Source organism: Trachinotus anak, unplaced genomic scaffold, assembly GCF_046630095.1.
Source record: "Trachinotus anak isolate AG129_WGS33_773 ecotype Australia unplaced genomic scaffold, CSIRO_AGI_Tana_v1 ptg000019l, whole genome shotgun sequence".
In the NCBI taxonomy this organism is placed as follows: domain Eukaryota; kingdom Metazoa; phylum Chordata; class Actinopteri; order Carangiformes; family Carangidae; genus Trachinotus; species Trachinotus anak.
Genome location: NW_027273870.1, coordinates 19,421,170 through 19,449,078, shown reverse-complemented (window position 1 = coordinate 19,449,078; position 27,909 = coordinate 19,421,170). Strand labels below are relative to the sequence as shown.

The 27,909-nt window shown below is 39.7% G+C and overlaps 2 protein-coding genes across 2 annotated transcripts; one reads left to right on the top strand and one right to left on the bottom strand.

The window, feature by feature from the left end:
• Positions 1–117: 117 nt before the first annotated feature.
• Positions 118–10,728, bottom strand: sgms2a (sphingomyelin synthase 2a). Its single transcript, XM_071504174.1, has 7 exons — positions 10,597–10,728; positions 9,867–10,095; positions 4,422–4,925; positions 3,873–3,990; positions 2,786–2,939; positions 2,191–2,357; positions 118–1,015 (listed from the first exon to the last, which is right to left on the bottom strand). The coding sequence occupies exons 3-7, from the start codon at positions 4,868–4,870 to the stop codon at positions 830–832; spliced, it is 1,074 nt and encodes a 357-aa protein (XP_071360275.1). The 5' UTR covers positions 4,871–4,925; positions 9,867–10,095; positions 10,597–10,728; the 3' UTR covers positions 118–829.
• papss1 (3'-phosphoadenosine 5'-phosphosulfate synthase 1) lies at positions 10,647–26,773 on the top strand. The gene is made up of 12 exons (XM_071504172.1): positions 10,647–10,881; positions 11,700–11,814; positions 11,919–12,154; positions 13,000–13,138; positions 13,690–13,808; positions 14,127–14,240; positions 14,430–14,541; positions 17,192–17,397; positions 19,950–20,085; positions 20,454–20,722; positions 22,079–22,308; positions 25,518–26,773. The coding sequence occupies exons 1-12, from the start codon at positions 10,822–10,824 to the stop codon at positions 25,654–25,656; spliced, it is 1,875 nt and encodes a 624-aa protein (XP_071360273.1). The 5' UTR covers positions 10,647–10,821; the 3' UTR covers positions 25,657–26,773.
• Positions 26,774–27,909: the final 1,136 nt, after the last annotated feature.

Sequence of the window (27,909 nt, the reverse complement as noted above, 5' to 3'; positions counted from 1 at the left end):
TGCGAAACAGGAATCCTACATGTTTGAAGAGATGCATTAAATCTGAAATTGTAAAAAACGTGCAGTTGCGTTGTACTGTATGGCATAATGATTGTTTCATTAAATTAGAAAATGCAATGAAGCCTTAGTATGGTTCCATTTTAATACAACAGAATAAAGTTGAGACTACAGCTAGGATATACATACTCAAGCTAAAATGAATACAAAATTATTATTATTATTATTATCATTACCAACAACAACAACAACAACAGCAACAGCAACAACGGCAACAACAGCAGCAGCAACAACAACAACAATAATAATAATAATAATAATAACAACAATAATAATAATTATACTTATAATAAACATAGTAATACAAAAAAATAAAAAATAAAAAAACACACCAAGACTCATAATGGTAGTTTTGGTACACCTTCTGACATTTAACACACTAAGGCACCTTGTGACTTGAGCATACTGATATCATATTGAGATAAACCCCATCAATACAGTATGAACGAATTATGGTAGCGGGTCCAAAATCATAGTCTTGCAAATACTGCAACAAACCTGCGAGTCAGTTGCAACAAACTGTCTGTTCATGTCTGAAATTCACCAGGAACTGATACAAGTATCATTTACAGAAAGAACTTATCAACTTATCTCACAAATAAATTACAGTGGCAAAGACCCCAAACAATATGATTATCCTTCTAGGCACATTTTTTGTTTCTTTCATACAGTAACTATGTATTTGGTACCATAATGTTCTTGTCCAGTAGACAATACTGAATGAATGATTACCACTTCAGTGGATTATCAGGCATGGGGTATCAGGATCATATCACTCCTCTCGTGTGCTTTGTACCATGGCATACTTCTTGCAGGGGTTCTTAAGGCAGGCAGGAGGCCAGGTGATGGGCCAGCTATACGAGCACGGCACTGAGGTTTGGACATTCCTCTCCAGGAAGTTGAACAGCGGGTTCCACCACGTGTTGGTGAGGTAGTTGTTGGGCGAACATTTCAAAGTCTGTCAAGAAAAAAAAAGTTAACCTTTAAATTTTATAGTAATAGTAAGAAAAGAACGTGCTTATTAAAGCATCTTCCGTAAAAGAAATGCAGCTCAATGTGGTGCTGATGAAGAGGCCATGAGGAAGTCGTCTTTTTGTCATAATGTGACTCATTGCTCTTATTGCTGTTTTGTATCCAGCGGCCTAGTTGAACAAGCGAACGTGGAAGTTAGTCTGTCTGGGGCGGATGAAGTACAATATGTAACTGCTGTGAACATCTGAGTGTCCAAACACAATGCTGATAAGGCTGGAAATTATTTACTGTTCAGACCTGTAAATTGGCCATAGTGTGATTAAATATATAGTATGGTTTCTATTGTCCTTGAAGTTTGCATGTTATCTGTGTGTTGTAAACAAATATGCACGTTTTAATGTAATTTAGAGTTACAACATGCAGACTAAGCTCATACTGGCCATTAAAAGATTAATTTCTAATGCACATCACTAGAGGAACTGGGGGACAAAAATTCACAGTCCTCTTTCAATGCAAAAATGTTTTCCAAAGGTTATCTGGTTTATACGTTAATAAGAGGCTGAGTAAGACAAATCAACAAGTGGTTATCTTCCAAAATTACAGACTTTCTAGTTTTTTTTTTCTCAGAAACAGTATATGATTTATAAATAGTTAAATTAATCTACACAGACTGACAAGAAGCTGAAATTTGCATTTGATCATACTTGCACTGAAATCAGTGGCCAAAGTTAATTCTTTTACTTTATTGGTGTGCTTTTTGGCAAAATTGTGGTGATTGTGTTAACCATGTTTACTATTAGTGTTTTAATATAACCTAAGGAATAGTTTTGTATTGGTGCCACCCCATACCAACTGTGTGCTTACAAATTGGCCAGTGGAGGGAGTGATTCAGCATTTTGAAGTTATACTGACTGTTTCAGGGAATGACATCCAGACAATTCTGACACAGTCTAAAAATGTGTGAACGAAGTTTATAATAATATGTAATATAGAGAGACTTTCCTTTAAACATAAACAGAATTCAATTTTTGTGTTGGTAAAGCACAGACAGTGAAGCCTTGCATGTATAATGACTCATGTGTAACAAGGTGAGAGGGATGAGAGGGTGTGACTCCAACGGACACAAAAATAGCCATCCACTGTTGAGTTCTGTGTTCAGACCTGTAAATTGGCCATGGTGTGGTACCACCAGAACAGGCGGGAAGTGATAAAATAGGCCACGACCACATCCACACTGTAGTGCTCATGTGCCACCAAGATGCACACCACACCCACGGCACTCAGCAGCCAGCACATCAGATGGTACCACCAAAACGACCGCGGCGAGTCTGGAGACAAAGGGGAGAAAAGACAAGAGTGTTGGCAATATTTATGACAGCATCTATTTGTGTTCTGTTCTTTCATGTCTCCACTGGCAAAAAGAGCCAGGCTGTAATATTTCAGTGAAATGTGTCAAGAACAGAGGGATTTCCTGCAACACATGGACAAACAAGGCTACAGCAAAAAAAAATTGTAATAGTGAAAAAACTGCAACTTCTGCTTATAAACCAAACTTAGTTTTGAATATTCAGAATTTTTTTATATGCACTTGAACATAAAGTTCACTCAAAACCTCTCTAAAACAGTTCAAATGATGGTGGAACACATAAGATGAGAATGGAAACACACAATACCATTCATTTATGTTATTCATGGGACATTCCAATAAATGTTTCCACATACAACCAAACAAACAAGCGTTGCTTTGAGTACGCACACTCCTTGATGAACAGGTAGGTGAGGGTGAGCATCACGGTGTGTCCACTGTACAGGAAGTCTCCACACAGGAGATGGGAGTTCGTAATGGAAAGCCCTCCACCAGAAATCAGCCGCAGAATCCGCTGGATTTTTGCCTGGGAGTCTCCATGGAGCTGGTGGAGAACAGAAAGTAGATGTGAAGAGGGAGAAATAGATTAACACTGGATCAGTGGTAACATTATTGCATAACCGCTTCTTTTGAAGTTGTCGCCTTGTGTGAAGCATGTGTGCTCAATAAATAAATTCTTATTCTATATTTTTCCATTGGTCTGGTCAACAGTTTAGTGGCGAAAGATATTAAATTTACAGTGAGGTAAAACAAAGAAAAGCGGCAAATCTTCATATTTGAGAAGCTGGAACCAGATAATATTTAGAGCTGTTGATAGGGAGATTTTTTTACCTGGGACCAGGCTAGCTGTTTCCTCATGTTTCCCGTCCTGTATTAAGCTAAACTAACACGTTGCTGCCTGTAGCTTCATATTTAACGTACAGATATCCTAGTGCGATCAATCTTCTCATTTCACTCATGGCAAGAGAGCAAAAAGCGTTGAATTACTTAGTTTTCTTTTGATCTTTTCAACTCTATAGGCAACATATTGTAATTTGAAGTAATTTACAGGGACAGGAAACATGTACTCAAAGAGGAATTGAAGAAAGAAAAAGATAGTTACAGAGTATCATCAGCTAGACATGGAAAAATCTCTTGTACCTGCTGCTCAAATTACTGACGATAACTCATTACTCACAAGGAGCTAAAGGCTTTCATACACTCTCCGAAACATATCAAATTCTTGAGAGAAATAACAACTACTAAACTGCCCGACCTTTGATCCTTTTGCACTACACAGCCCAGCAAATAACTGCCAGGAGCACATGTTTTTGATCAAACACTGATGTACCTCAATATCACTTGAGGCAGTGAAAAGTCAAAATGACTTTTTTATAGCTGCCTCTTGCGTGGCTTCGCAAAATGCCAGAGGGTGCACCAGAGCACCTGGATGAACAGTGACAGCTTATGTCTGCTCTGATGTCTGCATGCTACTCACCTTAGGAGCACAAGTCATATGCATGCCAGGTACAGGCAGGGTGGTGATGTACATAGTGACACAGCGGTACAAGTACAGGGTGCCAATGAGGAAGAAGAATCGCCTGCTTGCTATTGACCTGCAAATGGATAAATTAAGAGCCATAATCAAGCGGCTGCAGAAATGATGTGGTCACCTGGTTTCGCCATATTACTTACAAAGTGGCAAACATCTACTTAAATCTCCCAAAATGGAGACTATCTTGCACAGTGGTGTGAGTCAATGTCAAATCGGAGGGCTCCGCCTCAGCCAATATAATAATCACAAAACTGTTAAATATTTAACAAAAAGAAAAACTGGAGCCCTTTTTCTGAGTGAAGTTAAATTTTTCTCTGCTCATTTAATTTCCACTCTGTATTTTGCAGAACAAGAAAAAACAATGTAAATGCAATGTAAACACATACCATAAAAAAAGTAACTTACCTCAAAAAAGTAAAGAAAATCACTACACTTACTCTTTAAGCTGAAAGAAAACTGCTTATACAATGGACAGTAAGCAAAGGTTCTTACTTGTATCTGAAGAAGAACAACTGGATCATCCAAATGACCAGTAGAACCATGCCATTGATCTCTGTCACTGTAAATGCCCACTTAACCCTGTCAATATAGTCAAAAAACTTATCAGGAAGAGGTGGGCTGCTTTCTTTGGGTGGGACTCTCTCATGGACTACAGTGATGACGACCGTGGTAAGGACCAAGTTGAAGCCAGCATAAAAGAAGGCGAGAAATGTCTTCCACCACTCCATGGGCAGACGATTGACCTTGGACTCTGGCACGGAGATCTTCACGTAGTCATTATGCCTCCCTATGCCTTTCCGAAAGCCCCTCTTTGTATCCTCCCCACCTGGGGTGTGGACAGGACAAGTTTTACCGCTGCTGGGCACAGCACCACCTTCCATTCCTGGGTTCATATTATCAGTGGCAGAGTCTCTTGCATCGACAAGCTCCTGTGATGCCATGGTTGCCTGCACTGTCCATCCACAGGCCCTGCTCCCCTGGGTTGAGGCTTTTTAGCTGCCATGAGAGAAAACAAAAAGTTGAAAACTGACAAACTCTTTGGTTTGGAAAGCACAAGCACTTTCATTTGCACAAGATCTACCAGCACAAAAGTAAACAGGAGCTGCTTGGTTGCATTAAGAGTATCACCACCATCACCATGATGAGAAACAGGGAGGTGATGAAGACTGGTTTACTTTTGTTTCCGCTCTTCCTTATCCTGGGGATTAGCAAAGCAAGAGATGGAGCTTTTATTGATATAAAGTTCTTGATTCCACTGGCCGAAATGTCCGTTTTAGACTGAAAAACTATTTTTGAGTTGCGGTTGTCTGAGTTACATTTTCCTTTCCCTGGACATTCACCAGAACCACTCAGACAGTTTTCTTTTTAGATGTTCAGTCAGACTCTTATTTTGGGCCTTCCCGAAGTCTTTGTCCTGCACTGCTTTGGTTTTCTGATTTTGTCCTCAACAACCAGCTGCTATGGTCGGTTCAGTTTTCTAAAGTTTTCTGATCAAACATTGCAACAGAGCAATTTACGTCTCTCAACATCTCAGCTCAACATCAAGTTTTCAGGCTGTATGAATGCAAATGTAGCTCAAGAAAAGTAAACTAGCTGAGATTGACAGTTGATTCTTGATCTTGGACATAGCAAGCAATATCACGACCACCAAGGTCCATTTAGTAGCTGTTCCGGAACTTTCAATCGTATCACGCATTATTTCTCTGCCTTTGTCATTTTTCTCAGCACTTTAAGGACTTCTTATCCATGGTGGCTTAAAAGTCCATGACAACTGGGAAAACTCCATGTCCCGAAGAAGATGTAATATGATCAAAAGCTCCAGAACAGCGGCTAAATTGACCTTGCTGTGATATTGTTAATAACAAAAACAAAAACAAAACAAAAAAACAATCAAAAAACACAAAATTAAATAAAATACGCACAGATAATAAGACAAGAAAGTTGAAGATGAGCTAATGGAATGTTTGTTGTTGAGTTTTTTTCAGTTAATAACTTGAGAGAGCACTACAGCAATGGCCCTTTTTTATTCTCCCACATCTAAAAGGCTTCTAGTCTCTTTAACAGCTCCTTTAATGGATATGAGGATATTGCTTTCAGCCCTGACATGCATCACAATAAATGTCATCCGGGATACATACAGAATGGTATGTTTACATAGAGAAAAACCTGGCACCTCGACGAACGAAGGGAGAGAAATAGAATATGCATGGATTCAAGAGAGCTGCTGAAAGCATCAGTTTCCTCATGACCAGTTTTGGGGAAAATATTATTACAGTGGAGAGAGGCTTACAGGAGAATGCCCTCTGACTCACCCACAGCATTCAGCCTCTGTTATTCATCTGATGAATGGCTACAGAATACAAATTCTGACAGACTGTATGGGTACATAAGGTGTATTAATACTGACCAAGATGGCAAATAAGATCAACAAGAGCAGACAAACAATATAAACTAATTACAATGCCACGCCCCTTATGCTATTAGTGATTGTATTGCATCTCTGTGGTACATTATACTGCAGCTTGTTATCCTATATGTTGACATTTAAGGATCAGTCACTCTGTTGTTTAGCATAGTGTTTACATCATGACTGTGAGAGCTGGTGAATCTATTCTTTTGGTTTGTCGAATATAACATAATTTAGTTTTTGTAGTTTTTTTTTAAACTTTTCTAATATTGAACATCTCGGCTTAAACTTGTGAATTTGAGCAAGTCTATACTTCAGCTGAACAGCAGGGAGACAGACTGTGGTGACAATGACATCTGGAGATCCTGCTGCTGCTCCATAGACTCCATAATAGGACACTATGACAGCACCATAGTTTAACTGGGATATTGTGACATTTTCTGATTCATAACCCCTTAGCCAATTCAAATACAATTAATTTATTGGTAGTACTTCATTTCAATGTTCAAACAAGTCCTGAACAACAAAACAAATTGTTTATCACTGTCTTCCAAGACAAAACACATGACCATTTTTATGGTATAGTTGGATAACATTGTCGTCATTGCTTTCCACAACAGTTGCAAAGGAATTATATGAGCCTTTATAAGAAGATTTGTTTCATCTGTTCTATTAAATTCAATTCACCTGAGGGGAGAAAGTTCTGTTTACCTCTGTGGTTGAGGTTTGCTTCATTCTAGACAACTAAAAACTGGATTAAGGTCAGGGTAAGATTGTGGTCATGGTTAAAAACCTACTTAGTCAAGTTTTATGCACATTCCCAACTCAACGTCCAATTACAAGCTTTTTACAGAGCTTTTAACTGTATCACATAGTCTTCATCAGCTGATGGTTTTTTGCCTGCAGCTCGTAGTTGTAAATATTGACTTGTTAAAGAGGCACAGTATTAATTCTGTGTTTTAGCTAATCTGTCCTGTGTCAGTGTGACTTCCAGTACAAAGAAGATGGGAGATATTTATTTTCACTGTGAAACTGCTGCATGTGTACTGTACATGGGAGGCCAGCAGAGTGTCTCCATTAGACTAGTTTTCCACCGGTCCCCTCCTCACCAGTGTACAGTACACAGTGTTTTCCCACCAGCTGGAGCACCCAGTTCTCTAAAGGGATGGGTGGTGGATGGAAAACTGGCAGAAAAACCTATTCCACATGGTCACAGGCCGTAATGGATAACTTGGCTGCCTCCACTCACCCAAGCTATTTCAGGAGAAGCCACCCAGTTGCCTTGAAGGCTGTATTTTACTCCAGGGGAACCATGGGCTCTGACTGCACTTTGGGGCCTTCATAATAACATGCTACTATTGCTGTCCACTCATTTTCTTCTTCACATCATGTGGACTGTCTTCATCAAAGGGAGGGTTTAAAATAAATCGCACTAGAAGTGACCCTGCCCTCTAGAAACCGGTGGCAATGTAGAGAGGAGCTGACTATATGCTATAAAATGTACCTTGTATAAACCCAGCTTTGAAACTGCATGTTTAGCATAACTGCTTAAGTTTTACTTTAGTTTCATTTCAGTAACATGCTCAAAATGTTAAATGTATAGTTCAGAAGACTCACTGAAGAGGATGTGATTGAAGTATTTGACACAAGTTTGTATAGCACTTAAGTACTATGCATGCTGTATTTGAGGCTCTATAATAAAAGATAAGAAGGCCTCCTTAATGCCTGTATGATAAAAAGATTATTTCTTTGTGCTTTGAGAAATAACAAGAGGAATGTGCATCCTTCACTTAAGGGAAAACTACAAAGAATCACAATGTAAAAGTACTCCATTAAAAGTAAAACATGTTATTTAAGTAGAAGTGCATGTATTTGGGAGCAAAATGTACATAAAGTAACTCAAGTGAAAATGGACCCAGAGTGTTATATTATATTACTTGATTGTTAAATTAACATGTATTGATGTCTAAGTATTCTTTCACTGTTATGGCTGGTTCAGGTAGAGCTAATTTAAAGTACTTTATACTGTTAAAAAAAGTTTTATCTGAGAAAATGCGTCATATTATATAGTATTATTGTAATCTACCTAAACTCTTAATTAACAAAGTAACTGCCACTGTCAGCTAAATGGACTGGAGTAAAAAGTACAATGTTTACATGCGAAATGTAGAGGAGTGGGAGTATAAAGTAGAATGAAGTGGAAATAAGTACAAGCACTGTACGTCAAACTGTACTTAAGTAGAGTCCTTCAGTAAGTTTACTTTCTACCACTGATAAGTAGAAGGAGAATAAGTGGTAGTGGTGATGGTAGTAGGAGTAGCCTATATTTGGGGCAATAGAAGATATTGACTTTATAGTAGCAGTAACATCAGTGCAATTTGCCATTAGTTATTTCCTTGCATAGTCATTTGCCAGTAAACGTGTCATGATAGTCTGAATGACAGAGAGCAAATGTGTGACACCGTTGGTTTCACCACAATGATGTTCTCTTCCTCTACTGGATCCCATGACTACTGTATAATATTCACTGTCACTGTCCAAAGCTGTTTATCAAAACACACAAAAAACACTTATTCCTTGCTGACAGAGCAAATAAATTTTGCTGTATTTTTCTTTTGAAAGGATAGCCACTTTTAACATACAAGCCAATATGGTGACAGTGTGCATGGAGCCACCCCTACTTTTCTGGGTGCCATAACCACATGTGGGGTGGATACTGGCAGTAATGTCAGGTTCATCACTGGGTGTTGTCTCTCAAGCGCCCCATATATTACAGGGTGGCAGTCTGTCACATGGGATGTGCGTGGTGAAGCTGGTTTTGAAGTTTACTTTTGGGGTGTAGCACAGTGGCCCCCCACACACACACACACACACACAGTGTTGAACACCATGCCTCATGTGAGGCTACTGGGTGGGGCAACAGGTCATTACATGTCCTGTAATTAAACCCTCTCGTTTTCATTTAGAGCTATTGCATTTGGGAGCTGGCAACTGAATTATTAAGTCACAGCTGTATTACAAGCATCCACAGAATATGTACATTGTAGTATTTATAATTCAAAAATATTGTTTTTGATTTGCATATATGTGACAACTTGCTATTTTTATCTCTGTACATGAGGCTGCTGATAAATATAAATGCAGTCTACAGCTGACATCATCACACCATAAACACGTAGCCCGCTGCTCCAGCTCATGCCCAATGGTCAGCCGAATCAAACTTTTTTGCGAATACATAAACCCTGTACAACAAATGAAAATTCAAAGATGTAATGTCGAATAGAATTCGTATCAACAGTGTATTTTTTTCGTATCTGTAAGCAAGAATGATTAGAAAAAAAAAAAAAAAAAGTTGAATGTCATCAGGAGTATAAAATCCAGCCCGGCTGTAGGCTACCATCCTTTTCAATATCACATATCAATGCCACAAAATCGTCTATATTAAATACGCGTAACCCAACATATAACGATGAGAAGACGGGGATCCGCATTTAGATTCACATGTTGCTCAGTTTATGTAGCATCCCTACCTGCCTTGCTCGGGCCTCCTAGTGCCTCTTCCTGTAGTTGCAGTTCCTTGATTCCCTGATGCTGCGCCCTGCTTGATCGCCGCTCTGCTCAGGCTGCTCTGCTACAACACACGACACTGCCGCTGGCTTTTGAGGGAGCGCTCCTCCCCGTGGCCCCATTCATCCCTCCATCCGTCCATCCGCTATATTCAGCCTCCTGCCTTGCATCCCCTTTAATTCTGAGTCTGTCCTGTAATCAGCACAAGCTTCACCCTGTAACTCTGTTCGTTTAAAATAAGCGTTCTGCGAGATCTTACACCACTTAGGTGGAGTACCGCGGTATTTTATTATTCGCGGGTAATTTTTTTTTTTTATAATGGAGACACAAAATTGTATATTTGTTACCATTTAATAAAACGTATGCAAAGGATAAAATAAAAAAGAAACAATATTAAAATCTAATTTCAATGCATTTAACGCATTTAGCTATGAATCCTTCCCATTATTTTAAGTAATCTCAAAAATGTTCTGTCATGTCAGTAATGATACAGGCTTCGTTTAATAAACATCAATATTACAAGTAATTAAATCTCATTATACGTTAATACGTAGTAATGTTCCCCTTACAACCACGAACTGTCTACTTTACAAGTACTGGCTGCAGATCAGTTGAGCCATTTAGACGCTGACCGTGCTGATGAACGACTACCAAACAAAACTGACCTCAGATCGGTTTCTTCCCCGAACTGACCTCAGACTGAGGAAATGCGTCACCGCGTCGTCGGTGACGTGGCTGTTGGAAAGCTCTTCCCGGTTGATGTGCCAGGCTCCACGGCTCCGGCTCCTCCATTGACTGGAGACAACTGTGCCAAAGAAAACGAAGACATACCTTCACAAGTAAACAAAGAGCCGAGCAGCCTCTCGTTTGGTGTGTTTTAAAAGAGGTAGCTGGTTGAGTCAGCCGCTGACCGCTGTCATGGAGACGTATGGCAACTCGCACAAGAAACAGAAGCTTAGCAACGCCGCCGAGAGCTGGGTGAGTTTTCTTTTGCCAACTTGTGTTAAATCGACACACTGATTCATCACGTCCGTCCGCCTCCACTAAAAAGATACTAACGAGCTAACGGAGCAAATGGCCAGACAGCTAGCTAACTAGCATATTTAACATTACACTGGTGTACAGTAAAGCTAGCTCTACATCGCTAGCAGCACCGAGAACGAAAAGTGGCTAAATCAGTTGACTGCTAATACACTTAAGGAAAGGGCATCAAATGTTTGGTTAATGTCATTGCTGCTGTTATAACACTACCCTTGATTGTTCCAGTATCAGTGTCAGAAAAATACATTTTGCAAAACGTTTTCTTTTTCCTCTGGCAAGGTAATTTATTACATGCACTAATTCATATTTGATTGATGATTGAAAAGACACTGAAACTAATTCTGCTAAACAGTATTTGCAACCAACAAGGGTAAAAGAAATATAACATTCATACAATGTGGTCTTCCAAAATCCAACAAACAGTAATAACACACAAACAAGAACAGGGAATTGGAAAAGGCTCTGGATGTTTTGGGGTTTTGGATTGTTGGTTGAATAAAACAAGGTATTTGAATAGTCACCTAGAGCTGTGTTAAACAATAATCAATAGATCAGTGAATCATGAAAATGGTTGTCATTTGCAACTTGACATTTCAGCTCTCTTCATAATATAGAACGGCCAAGTGAGTCTACAAATTTATGAGAAACCATATCTTAATGGTTTGAAAGGACTTCAATGAAATGGTCTCTGAAATGGCTTGCCCCGTTCATGTTAACCTCTGGGCTGAATTGACAGTAAATCTTTATCATTTCAGGGAATGCAACGTGCAACTAATGTCACCTATCAGGCTCATCACGTCAGCCGAAACAAGCGTGGGCAAGTTGTGGGCACAAGAGGCGGGTTCAGAGGATGCACCGTTTGGTTGAGTGGTAGGTTGCAACATATTATGAAAAACACATTTCAGAGTGTCATCAATCAACACCTTTAGGTGATATAACAGTTGTTTCGTAATCCTGTTTTCCTCCATGTAAAGGTTTGTCCGGTGCAGGGAAGACCACAGTGAGCATGGCTCTGGAAGAGTACCTGGTGTGTCATGGTATCCCCTGCTACACCCTTGATGGGGACAATATCCGTCAAGGTCTGAACAAGAACCTGGGTTTCAGCCCAGAGGACCGGGAAGAGAACATTAGACGCATTGCTGAGGTGGCCCGGCTTTTTGCTGATGCTGGGCTGGTCTGTATTGCCAGCTTCATCTCTCCCTATAGCAGGGTGAGTGACTGTTCAAAAGAAAGCATCAGCGCTTGAATGAGAGAAAAAGATGAAGGGGATAAATGTGACTAGGCCTTACTGATACTGTAGTAATGTGGCTCTTATAACTGTTGTCCCATCTTTATTGAAATATATTTAAATCAAGTCTGACACTTTGAGAACAGTTTTGTTCTAGGCTGAAAGGAAGTTAGCTTTAACACGCTAGTGCTTTACAATGCTATAAAATTTACATCTGTTTTTGGAATACTTTATTGATCTTTGATTGATATTGATGACATTGCTGATTCGGTCACTGTCCATCATCATTGTTTTGCTGAAATTAATGATGCCAGCACAAACACAAGATTTTGAAGTTTTGATGAAGCACGATAAAGTAGAGCTTTTGAAGGCAGGATATTATGTGTTCTTGGCCTGAATTTAAGACATACTGGGCACACGAATTTGAGTTATTTAAAAAAGTTAATATGTCAATTTGAATATTTGAATAAAGGCAAATAAGAGAAAAAAAACCCTCTTCAAATTCTGCATTATACCATTTGCAGTGCAACTACCACAAACTTTTTTCAAATTACTATGAAGGACTCTGTTGGATGATTAGCAGTGTATTTTTCTTTTGACTTCCCTTTATTGTCTGTCACTGGAAGCCAGTTCTCAGCTTCGTGCTTGATGGAGTAGGAATTAATTTACTTCATGCTACGGTGAATGATGTCCTCTTGCATCAGAGGACACATTTTTTTGTTAAACTTAAACCTGATGATCGTTAATAACTTAATGTACTTAACTTCCTCTAACACTGGCTAAAATCATGTGTGTGCCACACTATACGCTTGGTTTTTGTCTGACAGGATCGCCTCAATGCTCGGAAGATCCATGAGGCTGCAGGGCTGCCTTTCTTTGAGGTGTTTGTGGATGCTCCACTGGACGTATGTGAGCAGAGGGATGTGAAGGGACTGTACAAGAGAGCCAGGGCAGGGGAAATAAGAGGTGGAGTATGGTCTAATACTGTTCATATGAAGTTCATCAGTAGAGCCAAGGCCTAGACTCTTGTATTGGTTGCATAAAGAAAATAGGTCAAAATCACATTAGGCTGAATTTAAGATAGTGGGTAGAAATCTACAAGCAAACAATCATTTCCCACATTCTGCTCTCTGTTTTTACTCATGCTTATCAGCTCAACCAAAAAAATGATGCATCACTGTTAGAGGAAGCACTTTTTATCAGGTGTGGTACAGCATGTTGTTTTTTTTTTTTGTCATTTCCGTAGAGCGAATAGCTCTCGTTAAAGTTTCCGCTTGGTCTCAGGTAGCGGAGACATTGTTAATGAGATGATATTCAGTGCTGACCTGTTCTCTGAAGCTCTACGTGAATTCCAGAAGAAACATGAATAACTCTGATTTGTCGTAACTAATCAATGGTTATTTCTACTCTTAACTTAATTGACTGAAGAGTATTTCAAGAGAAACAAAAATATTTGGTTAACAAGTGTTGTTTAAGCATTGTGATAGAAACTCTGTTCCCTGTATCTACTTAATCAGGTTTCACTGGAATTGACTCGGAGTACGAGAAGCCAGAGGCTCCGGAGCTGGTGCTGAAGACTGACTCCTGCAGTGTGAATGAGTGCATACAACAGCTTATTGACCTGCTTCAGGAGAGGGTGAGGAGACGAGCTGAGATGTATCATGTTTTGGAATCAACTGGTGTTGTTTTTACTGGCTGTTTTTGTGACGACCACAGAGACAGGCAGGGGCTTGAAGTTCAGACCTGATGCACATAATGGTGGCGTCATCCCTCCACTGGCCACCATGGGGCAGTGAAGCCTCACAGCTGTGTGGATGTTGTTGTGTCTAGACTATTATCATGTAAAATCAATATTGCTTTAGTAGATGGGAACCCTCTACCAAAGTCTTATTGTGCAGGGCGTTTTTAATGATTTATGTTGAGTAATTAATTTCATGTTATTTTGCTCCTGCAGGATATAGTTCCTGTCGATGCATCTTATGAAGTGAAAGAGCTGTACGTTCAGGAGAACAAACTGGACCTGGCTAAGGCTGATGCAGAGACTCTGCCTGCTGTACAGATTGGCAAGGTGCTTCTGATTTTTAAAGATTATGATACATTTTCAAGTTAAGCTAAAAAAAAAACTGTAGATAGCTTTTGTGTATATAGAGCAAGTATGAGTCATCTTTCCATCAACTAATTTATTTTTGTGTATTATTTTGTTATTCAAAGTTTAACCTTCACGTGTACCCTATGCGCCTGTGTATGTGAACTACAGGTGGACATGCAGTGGGTGCAGGTGCTGGCTGAGGGCTGGGCCACCCCTCTGAATGGTTTTATGAGGGAGAGAGAGTTCTTACAGTGTCTTCATTTCGACTGTCTGCTGGATGGTAAGATGTCATTTATGTTTTGAGGGCAAAGGAAATCTTAACATTTCATTTTAAAATGAAGTGTTGCTATACTTAAGAAAAAGCACTAGGTGGTGCTGAGTGATCACAAAATGGTTTAACCCGGAGGACACGGGTGGCTTTCAGTTGGGACATCAGTACATATTTTTCAAGGCAGTAGTTATATGCAAATGTTTTTCTTGTAAAGCACTTATTGGTGCCACGATCGCTCGATATATTGTCCTCCAACTATAGTAGGAATGAATTTATCCCTGTTCTTATTTAAACATACTGAGCACCGTGACAGGCTTTTGGTCTGCCTGTCCTTAGCTTACCTCTTAGCCAAAGGGTTAATTCGCAAGTGTCTATAATTTGCCATTTTCAGTATTGTGTTAATTCTGTCTACTGAACCCTCAAACGTCTGTTAGCTGTAGCTGTAACTTTTTTTTTTTACTGAATTCAAATAAAAATGCAGCACTCTTGATTAAATGGAGCGTTAAATTAGATGAACACTTACTCCCTGCATGTGTCCCTGCAAGCTGCAGTGTGTATTTTTGCACTGTTGGATGCACTGAGGGGCTTAAATAAGCTTTTCCTGTGGGCTGACGTGCCGAAGTATTGAGCCGTTATACAGCAGTGATAGACAACTTAGCCAAGGTGGCAGAATGACACATTGATGTAATCAGGAGTAAAGTTGATTTAACTGTAGATTTTCAAGAGTGATGATGCTGTGTATCATGTTGGTGAAGTAATGATTCCATTTGCAGTGAGGGCTCAGGAATGCCTCCATTTTTTATTTTTTTTATTTTTTTGGCTTTTTTTGGAAAACAAATATCATTTTGGGCGTAGAGTCTCTTGTGGAGTAATTACAGCAATTTCTCATGTATTGTTTGAAATTCCAAGAAAAAGTCAATTTACTTTTATTGCCCATATGAACACTTAAACCTCTCTTCTGTGTTGTGGTGCCAAATACTTTGATACATACACACGGAGTAAAATGAAAAATATGTAAAATAAATTGAAAGTTAACATAGCCTATATTTTATTTTCAGATTTTGACAGGAATATATTACAAACTCTGTCCTCACTGAAGGATAAAGCCATCAAATTATTACAACTTAGAATGAAATCACAGAGGATTTACATTCTTTCCCAGGAAGAAGGGTAGTCAGAGAAACTTGCTGAACAGGGGCAGAAATATATATACAATGATGTGAAGAGTCTTGATTCCACTTTTCCTGTTTGTCCTGGATGAGAGGGACACAGAGGAAGAGGCCTCTGTATTGATTGTCACCATATGCCTCCATTTGTCCATTTTCCCTTCCTTCCAGGCATTTGACAGTGAAAGAATGATATCACAGTGAGAGGATCGATTGCTGTAACACCAAAACTTGTTGGGAAGCAGAAAACTGCATGTTTGACTAATCAAATAGTCTGTAAAAATAAACAAATTCAAGCTTGTGTCTCCCTTGCTTGGACATTTGGCAGGCGTGTGTGTGTGTGTGTGTGTGTGTGTGTGTGTGTGTGTGTGTGTGTGTGTGTGTGTGTGTGTGTGTGTGTGTGTGTGTGTGTGTGTGTTTTATTGAAACCAGCTGTGAGCTCTACACTGTGACAGAGGGGACCAGGAGAGGGTACAGGGGGAAGTGGGGGCAGCAACAGTCAGCGTCCCCTTCTGTCTCCGCAGTGTTTGATCTGAGGTGATGTGAAAACCGTGCCGTTCAAAATGTTTTCATCAACCTGGATGACAAAATGAACCCGACAACAGAATGCTGTCACTACACAGATAAATCTTGAAATGAGAAAGGGTCAAGCTCTGGCTTAGCTTAAAAGGGGATGTTTCTCCTCTAGCTTCTTAAATTGCAGCCTTGAAGACTCAGTGTAGCCTGTGGTTTAGCTGTATATTCCACATTTAGCCTGAAGGGGTACAACATGGAAACTTTACTAGAGAATGGTTGAGCTGTTTTGTTGCAAACCTCAGAGCATTTTAACCTGCCTTTGTGGAATGTTCTCAGAATCTCAGGGCTTTGCAGTAGGGTCCCATACATTGTTTTTCCCTCAAATGGTTATCTGATATGCAGTGTGCCATGTGGGGTTTTCTTGTAAACATACAAAAGTTATTTCTTGCATTCAGCTTCTCATTAAAACACATTTGAAGTCTAAGCATTAGCACATTGAAGGCATTTCCGTTTCATAAAATTGCGAAACCATTAAAAAAAAAACAAAAAAAAAAAAACAACCGCTATTTCAAAAGTGAATTCCCGTACATCAGTGTTTGCTAGCTTCTGCCTTGGCTGTCTTCTTCATGGTCTTTGTTGGTACACTGCCACATTTCAGGGTGTGTTACTGCCACCAACTGTCAATCAGTGGAATAGCTATTGCATTGCCTGTATCTACACATTTCTCCAAAGCGCTGCTAGTGGTCAAAAGCTCCACAGTCTCTGTCAAATCAGAAGTCAATTAAGATGTCAACTCCCTAGATAATAAATATCACACTTGGATGTTCCATTAGTAGATTGCCAGAAAATGAATTTGCAACAATAGGTGTGCAACTTTTCAAGCAAATATATGAACAACTGTGTGTTGGACAAAACACTTCTTTCTGTGTAAATGTATCTTTTGGCCTCATAAACATTTCGTTTCTCCCTTGTCCTAGGTGGCGTCATCAACCTGTCAGTACCTGTGGTGCTGCCAGTGTCTACTGCAGATAAAGAGCGTTTAGATGGGGTAACAGCCATGGCTCTGGTCTATGAGGGCAGGCGAGTTGCCATCCTCCGTAACCCTGAGTTTTATGAACACCGCAAAGAAGAGCGCTGCGCTCGCCAGTGGGGCACCACTTGCAAGGACCACCCCTACATCAAGGTAAAGTTCTGATGTGACCTATTCAGAACTATAAGCTTACAGCATGGGTCGATATGTTGGAAGGGATATCGAAAATCCAAAAGCTCAACAAAGTATTGAACGGCATCTGCAGATCTTCAGACGGTCTTTCTCAGTGTGCTATGTGATAAACACTCTGCATGTGAAAGCAAACTGCCTCCCTGGATTCTGCATTGATAGAACACAGATCCGAGCTGGCCGTTTCACAGTGCTTATGGAAAGACTGACTAGGGTGAGGAGTGGAGCTTTTCTCACAGTCTGTCAGGACGCCCAGTGTAATCACTTGATCTTTTTGGTCCACCCTCATTTTGCAGGTGTTATATTTGGATGCTGAGTTTCTCTCTCAGCCTCCACCAAATGCGTTTGAGATTGTACCGCTCAGCTGAACAGGCTGTGGAATCCCTGCCAGCTTCTACCTTTCCGCTCACCCAACCCTTCTACAAATATACCCGGGAATTGTTTCCATCTGTCTCCTATTGACTGCTTTGGGGCTCAGGTAGACTGAGTGGCGAGGTAACGTCCTGAAATGATCCTCCACACCCTGCGGAAAGTGGCACTGGCTTGTAGCTGGAAAAGAACAGAACTGTCTGGTGTTGCTGACATAGATAGCTGTCAGATTTACTTTTTATAACTCCATCTGCGTGAACTGACAGTGCAAGGTTACCTTTTAAAAGTTGCTTGTCTGGCTAATTTTAACTCTCATTGTTTTCAGGATTAGTGCTGTTGGGCAGCCACTTGTATACTGGCAAAGATGCAAGACAAAACTAATTTAACCTCTGTGGCAACTGATGGTTTCACTCCCCGGGGTCAGACATGCTGTAAACCTCATTGGCTCATTTTAAAGCCTTTTGCTGCTACAAATGCAGGACAGAGATTAACGCCAGAGAACGGCTGTCTCAATATTTCACCACAGTGTACAGTCATTTTTAATTTCAGCAGATATCTTTCTTGTCTCACCTTGTTTATGATCAGATCTGGCTCGGTAATGTGTTTTAAGATGCATTAGAAGCTGCCAGTTTCATAAATTGGTACCATGACTCTCCAGTGTCAACACCTGATGCCTCAGCGCTGGCTTTAAACACATGCTTAATGCTCTGTATTTCCGCAACTGCCATTCTTCACCCACTCTAACTTGTCACAGCTGAATATGTGTGTTCAGCTTGCTGTGATTCAGGTGTCACTCATTAAAAGAGTGTGTGTATGTATACTTAAATGTATGTTTAACTCTCCACGCCGGAGCCAGTCTGTCAACACGCCTCTCTACAGTTTTTTTTTTTTTTTTTCTCAATCTCGTCTCTTTCCAGCCAGAGTTGACCTGCTCCGTATTACATGTAGTTAATCCTCTTTTTCCTGTTTACCTGTCCGTCAGTCAGTCAGGACCCCCCTTCATCGGAACCTATGGTGTAGCGGCTGTTTATTTGGCTATGGCGATGTTAAGCTACAGGGCACTTTTAATGGATCAACAGAGCACATGTGTACATGTAGGCCTGCTCCTTTGATTTATCCACGCAGACATTATATTTTCCGTTCACTTATGTTAGGGAAATAAATAGCAACTTGTCAATGCTGTTGATCCCTCCAAAGAATAAGACTGTTCTGCATCTGTCATGACTCTCCTATCTCAGGCCAGCAGTGGGCAGGTTGGATTAATCGGATTGTGGAGAACAAATCACAACATGATCCTGAAAACTTCTTAAAACAGAGCCAAGTTGTTATTGATCACATCACGTAGCCACCTCCACTGCTGAAAAACCTCTGACTTTTATATATAGGTTGCCAGATCAAACTGAAACTGGTATGTTTGTAAAGCATGGATATCAAAGAGTTTTTTTGTGTTTTTCAACATGATAAATTACTTGTCAGCGAGACAATTGACATGAATGGATTTTTCTTTTTTTATCAACTTCCAAATCGGCTTTTCGCAATGCCTACACACTTCAGGTTTAATTTGTTGCCTTTGTTTTGAGTTCTCACCATCTAAGTTGCTGGAGCTGTGCTTCTTTTTATTGCCGGGCCTGTAGAGAATTGTCACTTTGTATCACATTAACATCCCACAGGCCACTGTTTTCAGTAACTCTAGCTACGGTCTCATAAATGCCACAGGAGGCAGGGGAATGGTATTGCCTGAAACAATAGTGGCCTTTGCCTGGATCCTGAGCACTTTAGTGACATTGTTGGATTAATGTTGTGAAGGGAAAAAATCCTGTCCAGTGTGGTCATGAGCTCATCACCAGGTTTTACTGTGGAATACAATCTGACTTTGTCTCTGCTCTGTTATTGAAATTAAGGTAGTAGATGTGGCCAAATGCAGAAGAGGGGGCATGCCAGAATTTTGTTGACTGTTTAACGACACATGGGGACTTTGATTTATGCTGCTGTGTCCGCGTTACAACTGGGTAATAACTCTGGAGTTTTATTAGAATTCATGCTGGCCTGGTTCCAGCACAGTGAAGTTTTTATGGATCACAGTGTCTTAAGTCTGCATTACGTTCGAGTTGTGTTCACTGTCATGATCAGTGTGACTCCTATTTCAGATGGTGATGGAAAGTGGGGACTGGCTGGTTGGTGGAGACCTGCAGGTTCTGGACAGGATCTACTGGAACGACGGACTCGACCAGTACCGTCTGACCCCCACTGAGCTGAAACAGAAGTTTAAAGAAATGAATGCAGGTATGGGGCCAAGTTGTGTTGGTACTTATTTATTTTCTTTCAGAACGATAATAATAAGTTAAAGGATTTTTAGAAAGATGTTAATGTGACAGTATTCATAAACGGCCTCCATTTTTTTAAAGGAGAGAAGAACTGTGGATCGTCCACTCACCTGCAGTACTTTTATTTTCTGTTGTAACAGAAATAAGGGAGTGGGGGGGTGGGGTGGGGGTCACAGTTGAGGGCATCACTCACCAATAAGACCACAGGCTGTATGTGATTTCAGTGGCTGGGCACTTAGCTGCTTGATTATCTTTGGTTACACTGGGGCCTTTTGTTTGACTTGTACAGATTATAACAAAGCCTTCTTCTCCTTTCTCTCTATTCAGATGCTGTATTTGCCTTCCAGCTCCGCAACCCGGTCCACAATGGCCACGCTCTTCTGATGCAGGACACCCACAAGCGTCTCATTGAGCGAGGCTACCGCCGGCCCGTGCTGCTGCTCCACCCACTGGGAGGCTGGACTAAGGACGATGATGTGCCACTGCCTTGGCGAATGAAGCAGCATGCTGCTGTGCTGGAGGAGGGCGTCCTGAATCCAGACTCTACCATTGTTGCGATCTTTCCTTCACCCATGATGTATGCGGGGCCAACTGAGGTAACGACTATCACATATATTGTATTTTCAGTTACATGCTTGAGGTTTCTTTTTTAAAAAAAAGGCATAATGTTTTCCTCAAAACTGGAAGGGAACAAAAACATGTGACAGCAGCAACAAGTAATGACAGCAGACATGGGGAAGAGGAGTGTCACGTACTTTGTGTCTGCACATTTTTGAGTGTGATAAATGGCAGTAAAAGGGATTTACTGGCACTCTGTTTAGTGTTTCCATGCCATACGCAAACCTCTCCGTGTGACTGAGCGTCGCTGTGTAGCTGGGAATCTTTTAATCATTCACTTATGAAAATGGGAAAGCTATGGAGAAAATTATTGATAGCAGATTGGAGGCTGGTGGATGTCAGGCAGTGAATTTATTCAGTTTGTAATTCTAAATGGGAGTTTTAGAGAACCAGACTCAGCTCCAGCCTTAGTGTCATTGTTCTCACCTTGTTTAACAACATATACCCTTGATGTCCCTGTCACTCAAATTGTAAAACAAGCTTCCTACTTCCAGGCAATGTCCATATTTGCCAGAAAGTTCTTGAGCTTCCATCCTGAGCTGAAATCACTGGATTTGTAAGCCTTATCTAAAAACCCTACATCCTAAAATACACAAACTACACAGGCAAGAGCATTATTCTAATGGCAGTAGTATTAGTAATTATCAAGAAGTAATGTGAAGTTTTAGCAATTATTGATAATGAGAAACAGAAAGAGAACCTCTGTGCTTTTGGTGAATGCAAATTCCTAAGGGCAGCAATTGCTGGAGGCTGGCTGGCTTAAGTCGTGGAGGTAGCGTACATCTACTAAAAAGACTAACTGGCAAAGGTAGCTGTGATTTGTTTTATATTTAGGGCTACCTTGGCTTTGTATTTTAAGATTTCAGCTAATCTTTTACCCTACACAATTTAGAGATAATATTTTAAGCTGTAGTGATATATTGTAGCATCCACAATTAGGTCACTGTCAGATTAAAAGTAAGTCTTTATTACAAAAATACAGTGTTCCTCTATTAAATCAGCTACAGCATAAGTGGCAAGTTGATCATTAAACACAATACATCTTGCTTGAAGTCTTTAATGTTGGACTAATAATAGCATGATTCCCCAGCACTCTGTATAATTGGCTCACAATCTGTTAAAGGCAACCAACACCCCTGGTATATTTCCCAAGTAAAGCAAGTACAATAGGGTGGAGGCTGAGCACAAACAAAACTAAAACAGTACTGCAAAAAGACTCATTTTAATCTCTAAGAACAATTTTTCAATATAAAGGTAGCAACTTATCTTTTCCAATCTAATCTCTGCAATGTTTCCTCAGTCTCTACAGTTTCTCTTTTTCTTCTCGTCCACAGGTTCAGTGGCACTGCAGAGCTCGGATGGTGGCTGGTGCCAACTTCTACATTGTTGGCCGTGACCCTGCAGGCATGCCCCACCCTGACACAGGAAAGGACCTGTACGAACCCACTCACGGGGCCAAGGTCCTCACCATGGCTCCAGGTCTCATCACATTGGAGATTGTACCCTTTAAGGTCGCTGCTTACAACAAGGTCAAAAGGGCAATGGATTTTTATGACCCCAAAAAGTGAGTACTTGTTCATCTTATAATTTCATTAGTTAAAACCTGCGTCCCATCTTGGATCCCGGAGTCTTTAAGTTTATTAGGTTTATGGAAAACAGACATGGTTAAGAGTCTAAAGCAGCAGTGCTCACTCACACTAAATTAAATAGCTAATTTGTAGATTTAGTCCAGAGCAGTACCGCACATGTATGCCAATTAGAACCAGCAGCCTAAACAGAAATTACATTCTCCAAATTAAATTAATTACTAATTAGGCCAGTGGTGGTGTTTTTGTTTTGTTTTGTTTTTTTTTTGATTTTTTAAAATCCTTTCATCCATTTTCTGTCCTCTTTCTCTTCTGTCTACAGTAAATGCCAAGCCAAGAATAACAGGTTGTTTTTCTTTCTTACACAGTTAAAAGGTTCTGTGGATTAGTATGAGCTTTGATGTTGCTCAAAAATTACAGAAACCTGCTATTAATTAAAGTTTGTATACGGATATTGCACATGATGACTAACAAAAATCGTGCAATCTCACTGCCTCTCCTTTGGATTTGATGCAGCCTCCACCATCAGGTTATGCAACTGTAGCCGTGTTTGGCAAGGAATGTTAAAACTAAATATGGCCAGACTAATCAGAAGATTTGCTTTGTTTTCCATGATGCATATTTATGACGTTAAATCCAAACCGAATTGTTGATCAGGAACATCAAGTACTTATGTGGAAAGAGATAACAGTGCTTTGAAAAGATAGTAGAGTTTGAAAATATAACCAACACTTTGGCTTTGAAATTATGGCATGACCAGGTAAGAAAAAACTGTGTCCTGTCTTTGAAAGACTTTGATCAGTTTGTGACAGAACATCTCTTGTTAACAAACTGTTTATGCTGAATGTCTTTTTACCACATTGGGATAAAAGGTTTATTTATTTAGACCAAATTTAACTGTAAAGTTTACATTTTTTGTCTAAAGTGAAGCAAAAAGCTGTGCGGCATACTCATTAAGACTAGTGTGAAAAATAAGAATGAAGACAGAAAAAATAAATATCATGAATAAAACAAATCCAAAAAAAAAAAAAAAAAAAAGTTGACGTGTGCCATACATTGGCAAAATATATCCAAAAACTTTGTACAGATTTGAGTGTAAATAAGCATATGCATGTGAATAATATGCTCTATAGTTGTTTTAAAACATGGAAAATGTCCTCGTTGGCCTTTACCAAACTTGTACACATTTCAGAATGTCACGTAACATCAATAAGTTAAAATACACTATACAGTATTTTTATGCCTCTGTGTCAGTGACAGCCGTGGCTGGAGGCTTCATGTTTTTGGGTTTCCTGTCTGTCCGTCCCATTATCGTAAACACGGTATCTCAGATACACCTGGAGGGGATTTGGTGCAATTGTTCACTTGGATGAACTAATTTGAATTTAGTGGTCAAAGGTCGAGGTCATTGCGACCTCACAAAACACATTTTTGGCCTTAACTAGAGAATTCATACTCTAATTACAACAAAATTTCACACAAATAGGATAAAATGGTGAGGTGATGACATTTTATATCCAAAAAGTCAAAGGTCCACTTCGCGGTGACATCACAGTGTTCTGCAAATAGACTTAATACCTTCTATTAAATTCCTTTAAAGTCTTGACTACATACATATATGTAAACTGCAGCTTGACTGCAAAAAAACACTAGGCAGTAATTCTAGCTTTATATGGAATATCACTGACTTTATGGTTTTGTATAAGCTAGAGAGCAAATGCAAGCGAATAACTGGATTTCCAAAGTCTGTATTCATCTCTCAGTTGGATTTATGGCATTCCATTCCCCCATGCACGCTGACAGCGCTTTGCCAAATTTCAGGAGGAGTATCGATGCTAAAGCCTAATCACCAGCAATACCTCTCAGTCTTTGTCTAAAGCATAATGGCAAGCTGTTTCTAATTTGACACTGTACAAAAATGCTCTTGGAAGAATTTGCCTGGAGCTCCTTTACCTCACGCCATGTGAAATGCAACGTCATCGTCCTCACAGATTCTTAATGTTTCAAAGCCACACGATGCCCTTTGTCATGTGATAACAATTAGAAATGGTACTCCATAAACAGCAGGACTTCAAGCCTCTCTGAAAGTGAGCTCAGTGAAGATGAGTCTAAATGTCTGCTAACAAGATGTCTAGAAACCGTCTTGATTATTCCTGACAGTAATTTGTAGGCAAGGCAAGTGAAGATGTGATGAACTTGTGCCAGTGCTCTGCACAGCCCTGGTCAGAGAGGAAGACCGTCTTTGGCTCCACACTTCAAACAAAGTTGTTCATATCTTTCTTGAACTAGGTGAACTCGGTGTGCAGTGAGAAGCCATCTGTCATAAAGAGAGGAGGGGGAGTAGACATCAGAATGTCTGAAAGATGTAGAAAAATGTTTGGACAAGAGGAATCTGGTTATCAGAGAGAAGCTTTTCCCTCATGCACACACATTTAATTCGATTGTTTGTCAGTAGTGTGTGATACCCTAAAGTAAAAATGTTTTTTTTTTTTCCAATTTGTTTTAATGTATTAATTTACAGGTATATTAGAATCAGCCAGTGTTGCATTTAACAGCAGTTGGTCAGCAGTGATATTCTACTGAATGTTAGGTGTTGGGAGAAAAAAAACAGTTCACCAGAATTGTTAAAAAAAAAACCTTCAGGCTTTAATATTGAAAGACAGCTTAAGCAATGTATTTGGAAGAACAAATGGGAAGCTTACTGTGTCCTCCTGAAGGCTTAATCTGATTTTTAAAAAATATTAATCATATATTATATAAAGTAGGATTTTAAGAATTGTAGTAGTGGTAGTAAAAGGATTCTGTGGCAGCATTGTATAGTAAAGACCTATAAAGTACCTTAAACACAGGTGTGCTGCTATTTTCTGGATTGTCACAGCATCTTTCTAGCTATAGAGTAATTTGGGAGGAAAGCAGGGTTTTGTAGAGTAGAGTTGTGTAGATAAATATTACCAAACACAGCGATCACATCTATTTTCATTGCGAATGATGTGAAATGCTATAAGAGCTTTGTTTTGTTTTGCAGAAATGCTAACTGGCCTTTTGGTACGCCTCAAGGCACTTGATTCCAACTCAGCAGGCAGTTATTGTTGCCTCATATTTGCTGGTCTGCTGATAAGCATCCTTGTATTTATTTGAAATATGCGTACTATTAAAAACTCTGTTTTTTCTGTTTTTGAAATTGCAGCCATCAAGACTATGATTTCATCTCAGGTACACGCATGCGTAAGATGGCTCGCGAGGGAGAAAATCCTCCTGACGGCTTCATGGCGCCCAAGGCCTGGGCTGTGCTGAAAGAATACTATAAATCACTGGAGAAGGCCTAAAGGTTGAGTCTGGGATGAAAAAAAACATGGGAACACAGTGGTTTCTACTGACGCTTAAAATGATGAATGTGGGGACCACTCAGTTACTATCAAAAACCATGCTCCGGCTTATGTCTGTGTCACTTTTCACGCTCAACTGTCAGTTATGAAACTAGTCTCTGTTTATTTTTAGTCTTATCACATTTATGTTTTAACTGTATGTGCTTTATTTAACCAAACTTACTCTGACTGTAAAATGTAGTAGGAGAGGTCACATTGGTATTACAAGAGAACAAACTAAAAATGTTTTCTTTAGTAGATGTGTGTTTCTCACTAACTTTATGACTGTACATTCTTATGACTACTTTCAAAAATGTTGTGTAAAAATTTTAAGATCAAGTCTTGTATTGAACTGTGTGGAAAGTACTGTTGACCAGTACTTAAATAGTCGGGAATGAATGTTGAGTATTCGTGGTGTCCAAATTGAAAAAGTTACTGCACCTGCTAGAGTTCATATAACTCACTACTAAACCACAAACAAGTTGCTTTTTACTGTATGCTTGCAAGTGGCAGTGGCAATTGCTCGAAATTTGGTGTACACAAGTATTTGATGTAAAAGTTGAGTGCCTTGGTCTTAAGAAAAGTGAATTCAGATGATGTCTTGTTTAAATTAGAACACACAGACACACCTGCTTCTTGTCTCACCTCTTGTTACACTGAAATGGTCCAGCAGTTCAAGAAATGGTCTGCAAAACAGATCAGCTTTAAAGATGTTTCTAGTAGGATATGCTATCCTAACCTTCCTAAACTTCAAGGAAAACTTTTAACATTGCTTTTTTGTCATATTTAGTCTATTTATTCTGTCACACCGTTGCAGTGTTTTCTCCTTTTAACTGTTGTGCATGTAGTTTGGTGCTCTGACCTTTTCTTTCAACAGTGTTGATATTTTGTTACGTTTTCATCATTTGTGTGTGTTTTTTTTTTTTTTTTTTTTTTCTCTCACGGGTTGCTAATATTTTCCATGTGGTAATTCATTTCTAAGAGTTGGCCTGTATAATCAAATAGTTCATGGTTACCATCAAGGGATCAGGTTTGTAATCTTCCTTATCCAATAAACCATTTTTAGCAAAAAGAACAATTTGTTTACTTTTGCTTTCTCTAATCTTTGGGTTTGTTACACACAGGACGATATGTGTGTATGTTTTCTTTCTGGTTTTTTTTTCTTTCTTTTGCATCGCACCAAAGAGTTTTAAATACACAACACACTCTCAAAGAATCCCACATCATTTGAAATGACAGCCCTGAATTTCATGTATTTTAGAAACTAAACTTACAATGATGAGATGTCATCAACTTTTAGTTGCCTGTGATCTCTCTGTGATACAGCTCACATTCTGACAACTCAATAGCTCTAAATCTCTTCATGTCCTGGTGACTAACTTGCTTCAAGTGCAGTTTGTCATCTACATGAACAGTGCACTCTTCAAAATTAAATTTCTCCAGGTTCATATAGACCCTGGCTGTTGGAAGTTCTGTGACCTCCCAGTTGGTCCATCAGCTGTATATTGAATGAGACAGACACTCTGGTGACCCCAATCAGACTCAGACACACTTGCACACTATATACAAAAGAGCTGCAGCTGGCTCCCAGATGCAGTGAAAGTGGAACATATAGGGTTAAAAACAGGCTATGAATAGTGGCTCTGTCAGAAATACCCAGGATACTTCATCTAATCCAACTCCAAGATATAATGACGAGACCTGCCAGCAGCAATTTTTTTTTCTACCTTTTGCCAGATCTTGTTCGATCTCAAGTGGTAATCAAGCTGGGACCTCAGTACAACTTCAAAAGAAGAGCTGTTCTTTTTTTTCTTTTTTTTTCACACAGAAAATGATCAAATTATTTTGGAGAGGTCGCCATATGATTTTTGTTGTTCTTTTAACTGTCTGGAGGAGATCAGTGCTCTCTGGGTAATGCAGGTGTCTGTTACTATATGCAGTCTTAACCTCCTGATGTTATCTTACTGCAGCATCCACAACGTATTTGAGTTCTGGCTCCTTTTTCAGCTTGTTCGCCTCATAATCAGATCTTGCTTTGAAACTTTTCATCCCTCTGAGGGTGTTGTTGCACTGTAGCACACTGCCGGAGAAAAAGGGTGACGGTGCCAGAAGAACGTGTTGTGTTCTGACTACTGTTTACATGACTTATACCTCCATTCACCTGCACCACCTCATTTCAGCTGGAGCGACTGTTGTGGAGAGTTTAGACAAAGT